The sequence below is a fragment of the Ricinus communis genome, chromosome 5, assembly GCF_019578655.1.
Source record: "Ricinus communis isolate WT05 ecotype wild-type chromosome 5, ASM1957865v1, whole genome shotgun sequence".
NCBI classification, from domain to species: domain Eukaryota; kingdom Viridiplantae; phylum Streptophyta; class Magnoliopsida; order Malpighiales; family Euphorbiaceae; genus Ricinus; species Ricinus communis.
Genome location: NC_063260.1, coordinates 28186454 through 28195255, shown reverse-complemented (window position 1 = coordinate 28195255; position 8802 = coordinate 28186454). Strand labels below are relative to the sequence as shown.

Sequence of the window (8802 nt, the reverse complement as noted above, 5' to 3'; positions counted from 1 at the left end):
ATATAATTATTTATAATAAAAAAATTCGATATTATGAAAATATATTGCATCTTGTAAGAAATAAAAACAAAAAAGAATTGGATATAAATGTTATCCTGAATGACACATTTGGAACCAAATAGGACCGACTAAAGAGGAGATAACGTTTGATGTCTCTTTTAAGTAGGAAGAACTTTTGTTTTTGAAAGTAAAATCTAGACTTAAAAGTTGATGCAAATATAAGATAATCACTATTATTTTATTTATGAGAAATTTAATAGGTCTTAAACTATATAAAAATATAATTTTTTTAAAATTAATCGTAAAAAAAAAAGTTATTTAATTCCACTTATTATAAAAATAAAAAATTAAATGTTCAGAAAAGCAAAAAATTATTCAACAAGAACAAAGATTATTGTCATTTCAGCTAGACTTTAAATATAGGTGAAAGCGGTATTAAGACTATTAACAAAAAGTTTAAAATGGTTTTTATATAAGAAAACACAATCTAATAGTGAATTATGGATTCAGACCGGCAGGAGTTTGCTCTAATGAGAAAATTCTATAAAGTTGGGATGAAAGTTTAGGATTGAACCTCCACTTGCCTTCCCATGATTAAAAAAAAGTTGTGGATTCTGGATTTTGTAACTTTGGAATTAAAGCAAAGTCTGTTCTGTTAATCATATCTAACAGTTAAAAGAAAAAGAAAAAGACAAAAAACATTTTATAGGCTTTCATTATGTAAGTTGCCTTTATGATGTAATGCGACAAAAAAGAAATTGGCTTTAATAAGAAGTTCAGCTTTCTTAGGCTCATCGCTATCATATCTTCTCCTTCTTCACTCGCACATCAAATTTGTTTCTCCATTTTCACTTCAAATGGCAGATGAATCAAAACAACAACAAAACGAAGACGACCCAGAAACTATCTCTTCTTACTTAGGTCTAAGCTTCGGTCTTTTCTTAGCATTATTACCAACAAACTCAATCTCCTTATTACAAAAGCAGCAAACCCAAATCAAAGAACTGTCATTACGCCTATTCCAAGCTGAAGAACAGCTAAAGCAAATGAAATCAAGAAGAAAAGAAGACTCGAAAGCAAATGCAAGAGTTGTTGAGATCTTTGCTAGTCATAGGAACGCTTGGCAAGCTGAAGAGAAGCGGTTGTTGAACCAGATCGATGCTGCTAGTGAAGAAATGGGTTCTCTTAGAGCAAGAATTCAAGATTTGGAAACTGAGAGAGAAGAATGGAAAGTTAGAATTCAATATTTGGAAAGAGAAGTTGGAGAAAGAGAGGAAATGATTGGATTTATGTCAAGAAACGCTGTTAATGTTGATAATGATTTTGGAGGTGAGGTTGAGGAAGATGTGTCTGGTGCTTGTGGGAATAGGGAGTGTTATAGTGGGGATGAAGAGAATGTGAATTTTCTTTACAGCCAACATCCTATTGGTGGTGGTGGTGGTGGTGGTGGTGGTGGTGGGGTTGGGGGTTTTAGTTCTGATTTCTTGCCTTCTGCTTCTAAGTTTTGGGCTGAGAAAGCTTCTTTATGGCAGGTTTGGTTTCTTGAATATAGTCGTTACTCTTTGCATGATACTTGATCGATATTGTTTCTTGAATAGGTTCTTTCTACTTTCTACATCTTTATTATCTATGCTCTAGACATTAATTTTGGTAATTTATTCAGCATTATGCAGTTTAAACCTGATAGTTATAACTTGCCATTTCTAAAGAAGTGTGTAATGTTCTTAATGAAATTATTATCCTATTATGAATCTTAGGGCTGTTCCGTTTTCCCTGTATCCCTCATCAAAAATTTGTATTTGATGTGTTCAGCATGGCAACATGGTTCACTACTATATCTATGTAACCTTCAAAATATAGTCAGAGAAAGATCCTTCTTTATTCAAAATAAAAGGAAAGTTGCAATTTCAAGATACTAAAAGAAAAACACTTATCCATGTTATTTACACTTGCTCAAGTGGCAATATCTAATTCTGTTTTTCAATAAAAATATCCGGCAGTTTGGCTGACTTTGCATCTACAAAAGATTCTTTAATGGTAGGTTGTGGTTCTACATTGTTTCAGTAAGAGTTAATAACTTTAGCTTTTTAGTTAACACTGGATGTAGACAAGTTGTTTGTTGTTGATAAACTGTTGGCTTCTTGCTGACCTTTTACCTTGTCCCCTAATGCATTAGTTGGTGGCACATTGACTCCATGGCTTACCAAAGATTATGGAGAAAATGACTAATTTTGTCTTTTCTTTTGTCATACTTTGAAATGTTTATTTCTACAGTTTTAAATGTTGAATGTTTATTCTTGCAGGATATGCAATATGAATCTCTTGAATCACACTATCATATGAAGCATTTTGTAGCAAGGTAAATTTAACATTTTGGCTGCTAATATTCGTGAAGTATGCTTGCACTGTTGCAACTGATGAAAGGATAATGTGCATTTCCTGTTTAGAAGGGAGTCTCCATGGAAGGTAGATGGTGAATCCACAGGAATTTCCTCCAAGTTAAAGTTGCTTGAACAAGAACTCCTGAACTTGGAAAACGTTGGCAAAACTGATCCATCAAAGGTTCCATCATTGATGAGGAAGCAGGCAAAGAGATACCAAGCTCTTGCAGGGAAGATTGATGATCTATGCAGAAGAATGGTAATGCATGTAAACTGTTTTTAATCTACTTTGTGATATCAAACAAATTTTATGACTGTTTTTCTGTATTTTCTTCCATCCATTGTGCATACGTAACCTGTATTATTTAGATCAAGCATGATAATTTTGTATATATAAGATACTGCTGGACTCCTGGACTTGTTCATCCTTTGGAACAGCAGGGCATGCATTGTGGATAAAGAAAAATGTTAATGCTGAAGCCAAAAGCTGTTTTCACTCCATCAACCACTGACCCATGGAATTAAATCTGGTCCGCATTTTAGATGGGAAAAGTGTAGCAAACCAGTAGCCTTAGGAATCATTCTCAATTTATAGTAGAAGAAAATTGGTGAGGTAGGATTGTTGACGAGCGTCGTACTGTGAAATAGTTGGTTTGTGACAAGAGTCACTAAATGTCTCCGGAAGTGTAGCAAACAACAGTTGGTTTTGTGAATACTGTGCAGTGCTTTGAAGCATCCACCATCACCATGGAATGATAAATTCAAATAATTATATTACTACTCGGCCAGCCTAACATTTCTTGTTTTGAGAAGGGCCTTGGTTGGAGAAATAATGATTTGATGAGATGGATCCATAAACAAAGTAAAACAATGATTTCCTGTTTCCTTAGATGCACTTCTGGGTAGATCTATTGGTTGGCGATCTTAATATTTTGACACTCTCTCTCTCTCTCTCTCTCTCTCTCATATGTACATGTGCACGTGGACACAAACGGTTGTGGCCCTTTGGTTTTGTGCTGTACTCTTTTGAAGTTAGTATTTGTATAAAGGGTTATGTTACGTTGACATTTTTTCATGATTTTGTAGCAAGCCAGTGATCCCTGTGAACCTACGCTCAGCTCGGAGTTCCGTACACAAAGGCAAACAGAGTTTTTACTTGAAGCATTTCGACTTCAACAGCGTGCTTCTGAAACTGGGCAGAAGTTGATAGCATTACAAACTGAGATTGGGAAGAGTTACTATGGGGATGAACTAGGCCACCAGGGCAAGCTCACCACAAGACGTTCCTTCGACTCCATCAGAAACAATTTAAAAGAAGTTCAGAGAAATTTGGAAATATGGTTGGCCAGAATTATCGGAGATCTTGAAGGGATTCTGGCCAGGGATGGTGCCTCCCGGGCAAGGGAATATTATGTTTCTAGATATCCTTTTGTTCAGTAGAAACTTGTGATTTGGGTAGTATGAAATCCTGATCTAACTGAAGTGTATTACAGCTCTTTTGGTAGATAGGCTGATCTGTAGTTTAAGCCCTGAAGCAGCAGTTGGGCATGCCATGGAAATATAATAATTCCACTTTGTCTATGGTTGGTGGCCTCGCTATAATTTTCTTTTCTTTTTTTAATCTTCCAATTGCAATCTCCAGATCAGCTGCGCTGCTATAGTCCCTTAAAATTTAAAATATAAAAAATAAAAACAAATTATAATTCAATTCAAATGGCAAGTGGGTTCAATCTACAATTTACAAATGCTGCTCTTTGAACTGACCTAAGGATGAATGTTTATAATGAACCTTTCAGAACTGAAATGAAGGATTGAACTCTCATCTTTACTAATTTGTCCATTAAAGTTTGGTAAAAAGGAAATAAGGGAAAAAATAATAAGAGGAAGTAATTTGAAAAAACAGAAAAAGAATTTGGCTTTCATTTATCCGATAGATAGATAATTTTTATTGATTAATGTTCTTGAGTGTAAACAATAAAAATCATGTATTCCTCAAAACAAATGTATGGAGCCTTGCACACCGGCAACCCACCGCTCTACTCTCTACCTTCCTGTATATTTATTAAGCCTAAGATGGCAAGAGTAAATGCTGAATGGACCACTTCCTAACCAATTCCCACCATTTAATGGAAGTTGGTGAATTTAACCAAGCACCCATCAATATATTTGCCAAATTTCTGAATAGCTGGTCAGTGGCAGCAGTGGGGTAACCATAAATTAAATACTAAATTAAAAGGATTAGTATTGTTATAAAAATATCTAAAAGAAATTTAAAGCCCTAATCACATCAAACTGGTAATAAATTTTCGAAAGATTGAAGAAATTAGCCAGTTTTTAAAATATGAAAAGAAAAATAAAGGAGAAACAATGTCTAAATTTATAATGTGCTTGTAGTTTCAAAGCTAAGTTGAACCTAATTTCTAATCTCACCAGATTCATACCTTCCCAATAATATTCCAAAAAGTTCAAACCTACAACAGTATCCATTCAAACTTGTATTACCAAATTTCCAACCTTGATCATTGGTAATTTATGCCAATTAATAAGACTAATAGACGCATAAATGACTGGAATTCATGGTATGCAATTTTAGATAGGACTAGGGGATCTTAAAAACCACAAAACAAGAAACTAATTAGTTCCACAAGTATGTAATTAATTTAGAAGAAACACAGTAACATCACATTACACTCCACGGAATTATTAAACTGATTTTAACATTTGCAAACACAATGGAGCAACAGGATAAATGGTCGATACACTAAGCAGAAGCAGCAGCTTCCTCCAGCAGCTGTTTGACTTTAGTGATATAGTCACTCATTGCTTCCTCCTTAGATTTCCCTGCCAAAAACAAACCGCACTCACTCAGTGTTGAAACAATGAGTAGAGCGTTAAGCAATGGTCCAAGGACTAGGAAATTAAACAGAATTTAATTTACGAATCTTATACCTTCAACGGCTTTCCATGCGTCCCACTTTGCTCTGTCTCTCATGTTGAACATTCCAGGACGGCCTGCAAAACAGATGCAGAATGAGAAAAGAACTTTAACAATATCTTTTACAACCAGAAACAAGAACTTCAACGCCGAATCTGAAAATACGTACTGGTATTGACTGGTCCAACGGTGGCTTGCTTGTAAAGGCCATACAAAATAAGTTTGTTCTCGTTCGTAGTATTTTCTGGAAGGGTCTTAGCTTTCTCTGCGTGCTCCTCAAAATCCTCCTGCATAATGCAATGATTTTCCCAGATTAAGACCGAGATGGGGAGGGTTACAGTGAAACTATCTCATTGAAAAACACTATTTTCAACATGGGTCTTGATTTCTAGTCCCCAAACTAAACCCATGAGAAGACAGCAAATATAAGAAAAGAAGTAGCTATTGGAAACCAAGTATCATCTAACACAACACATATACAGGACTAAGCTTGGAAATCATGTGATTACTAAAACAGCAGAATTACCCAATTATCAATTAAATCAAAAAGCAAGATATAGATTATAAATGTTACAGCTATAACATTCTGAAACTGATAACTTATCAACAAGATGATTTTTGTTTTCAAAAGAAAAAACCATTTTTCAAATAAATTCGCTATAAACAATTACTTAATTTCTTTAAGAAAAAAAAAAGGAGTGAAAGAATCCAGATTAATTAGATCCAGATGACCAAATTAAAAAAGAAAACGAAGAAATTTTTATCTTTCAGTAATCATGATCATAATAATAACCGTATAAAATACTAAATCCTGAAAACAAAAACAACTAACACAAATAGAATTGATTACAATCCAATGAATTTCATCTCAGATCTAACCAAGAGCTAATTAAGTATGCAATCACCAAAACAGGGAAAAAGAAAAAACTTCACATTGTTAATTTTATAACAGAGACTGAATCAGCAAGAATTATGAGTGATACCTTCAAACCCATGGTAGAGAGTGTGATCGAAAGAAAACCTTTTTTTATTTTTTTGGCTTTTTGATTCGAACAAGGAAACGTAACGCAATGCCAGTTAGTGCTGTGAGCTTGTTTTATATATATAGAAAATCGAGAGTGGCAGTGGAACTCTCTTTGTGTGTAAATGCTCACATATATCCATACGCATATTCGTCTTGCACGTGTTGTGATTTTTGTGGTTACGATTATGTGTACAATATATATCTGGCAAAGGTGGGATGTGAATTAGCGTTATTAGTACTGAGGTGGCGTTGCATCTGATATTTGCCTATTTACGTGCTTATAATATCTTCTTTTCTTTTTTTTTGAAATGCACAATTTCCGAAAAAGGTTATGGCCTGCATAAAGCTTACCTAAAATTCATTTATATGCATATATCCAGATGCCCATCCCATATGTCAATTCTTTCAGGAAAGAATTGCATTTTGGCCCCTTTAATTTTATTATATTTTTGATAGTTCCTCCTTATATTTTTATTTATTTACATTAATTTTTTTTTTTGTTCTTTTACAATATTGTGTTCCTATATTTATACCTTTATTTTTATTAAGAATAACTATCGTCAATGAAAATTTTATCTAATTTTTATAATTATGTTTACTAAATAAGTCCTTAAATTTATATTTTACTAATTAAATCTATAATTATTTTCATTTTTTTTCTGCAATAACCCCAATTAATATAAATTTAAAATTCAATCGATATTTTAAAATATTGATTCATTTTAAGTTACTTAAAATATATAAAATAATTTGATTTATAAATTTTCAATTAAAGTATTAATTGCAAAATCTATTAAATATACATGCAAATGTCAAATTGAATAGTTTTATCTATCTTTTCTTATCAAATTAGGATATAGGTGATATATCCTTTATATAATATTAATAATTAAAAATTATCATATATATTTATATATAATAATAAAATAATAACAATAATATATATATATATATATATATATTAACTTTTATATTTAAAATTTTTCTAATATGTATGTTTAATTCTTGACACATTTGATATGTGTACTTACCTTTGACATATGAAACTCATACTTATCTATAATATTATAATTTCTTTATTAATTTATTGATTTATAAATTGTATATCTAATTCGACAGTGACTTTAATCCTAAGAAATAGTATAATAACTAAATTTTAATATTAAATTAACTAATAAATAATTTTTAATAAAAAATAATATTAATTATATCATATAAATATCATATTAATTATAATTTAATATTATATTAATTAAAAATTAATTTTATAATTAAATAATAATTATAATTCTAAAAAATAATATTTTAAATTATATTTTTAACATTATATTCAATAATAAATTAATATTTTAATTATATAATAAATTTTGATTTTATAAAATAGTAATAACAATTGTATTGATACATTAATCTATATAATATTATAATTAATTAATAAATAATTTTGTAAGATAATTTTTATATTATATTCTGAAAATGATCAACATCTAAAAATAGTTAGTTTATTATTATTTTTAGAAATTTTATAAATTAATATTAAATAATAATAAATTTATTAAATCTTTCTACTAATTTCATAATAAATCCGATAGACAATTCATGTACTTAAATCCATCGGATTTACTATGAAATGAGTAGACAAATTTTATTGTATTTTTTGCTTAACAATAAATAAAACTAAATTATTATTTCATATAAGAGAACACATAGGGGCAGGGACTGGTCCAATCGTTCAAACAAACAGGCCCAATCGCTCCGACAAACGAGCCCAATCTCAATATATCAAATAAACAGAAAAAATGGAATTTTTCAAGAGTTTAAAATTAATCAAAAATCATTTTTTTTGTGAATTTTCCTTTTTAAAAAAATAATGTTGTTTAACCTTTTTTATAATTATGGTATGATTATTTTTCAGTTTTCTTAATTATTGGTATTAACTGAAAGATATTTGATGAAAATGGAGATAGTGGTGAGGGGTATAGTGTTGATTGGGGAAATGATGCAGGTTAGGGGTTTGAGTTTAATAAAAAAGTGAATGTAAATATATTGACAATAAAAATTGATAATTAATTATTAGAATGTTTTAATTAAAAATTATTATAATTTTTCTCTGTAAGACCCATTTTAATGATTTTTATTAAATTCAAATAGTTTTATTCTAATTAGTAAATATTTCTTGATTTTATTTTTGAAAAAAAATTAACAATAGCTATAGCAAATAGCTTTATAATTAAGTAGCTAAAAAAGAATATTTGATAGAAATCAAACATCAATTGAAGAGAAGTAGAAAAGAGAATTGAATAATCTTGAAATATATTGAAGAATATAGAAGAAAAAATTGAGTTGTTAATGACCGGTAGCGTATGGCAAAGAAAAAAATGAGAGAGAATATTTTTCTTTGCATGCATGCTACGTGTGATATTTCTTTAAGTGAAAAAAATAATGGAATGAGTAATTTTCCG

At 30.5% G+C, this 8802-nt stretch overlaps 2 protein-coding genes across 3 annotated transcripts; one reads left to right on the top strand and one right to left on the bottom strand.

The window, feature by feature from the left end:
* Positions 1–734: 734 nt before the first annotated feature.
* LOC125370134 lies at positions 735–3962 on the top strand. 2 transcript variants are annotated; one of them, XM_048374643.1, is made up of 4 exons: positions 735–1532; positions 2304–2359; positions 2451–2640; positions 3468–3962. In XM_048374643.1, the coding sequence occupies exons 1-4, from the start codon at positions 858–860 to the stop codon at positions 3819–3821; spliced, it is 1275 nt and encodes a 424-aa protein (XP_048230600.1). In that variant the 5' UTR covers positions 735–857; the 3' UTR covers positions 3822–3962. The 2 variants fall into 2 exon arrangements, with proteins under 2 accessions (XP_048230600.1, XP_048230599.1); XM_048374642.1 differs by having other exon boundaries at positions 736–1532; positions 2448–2640.
* A 1045-nt stretch (positions 3963–5007) lies between these two features.
* LOC8280081 (acyl-CoA-binding protein-like) lies at positions 5008–6456 on the bottom strand. Its single transcript, XM_048374645.1, has 4 exons — positions 6300–6456; positions 5486–5603; positions 5331–5393; positions 5008–5222 (listed from the first exon to the last, which is right to left on the bottom strand). Exons 1-4 carry the CDS (start codon positions 6309–6311, stop codon positions 5143–5145), a joined length of 273 nt encoding a protein of 90 aa, XP_048230602.1. The 5' UTR covers positions 6312–6456; the 3' UTR covers positions 5008–5142.
* Positions 6457–8802: the final 2346 nt, after the last annotated feature.

Bases quoted from the DNA above. Each gene is read 5' to 3' on its own strand.
- LOC125370134 (XM_048374642.1), top strand. From the start codon at position 858: ATGGCAGATGAATCAAAACAACAACAAAACGAAGACGACCCAGAAACT. The intron at 1,533-2,303 runs GTTTGGTTTCTT...TTATTCTTGCAG, and splicing joins AGAAAGCTTCTTTATGGCAG to GATATGCAATATGAATCTCT. The intron at 2,360-2,447 runs GTAAATTTAACA...TTTCCTGTTTAG, and splicing joins ATGAAGCATTTTGTAGCAAG to AAGGGAGTCTCCATGGAAGG.
- LOC8280081 (XM_048374645.1), bottom strand. The intron at 5,394-5,485 runs GTACGTATTTTC...TCTGTTTTGCAG, and splicing joins CGTTGGACCAGTCAATACCA to GCCGTCCTGGAATGTTCAAC. The intron at 5,223-5,330 runs GTATAAGATTCG...TGTTTTTGGCAG, and splicing joins CGCATGGAAAGCCGTTGAAG to GGAAATCTAAGGAGGAAGCA.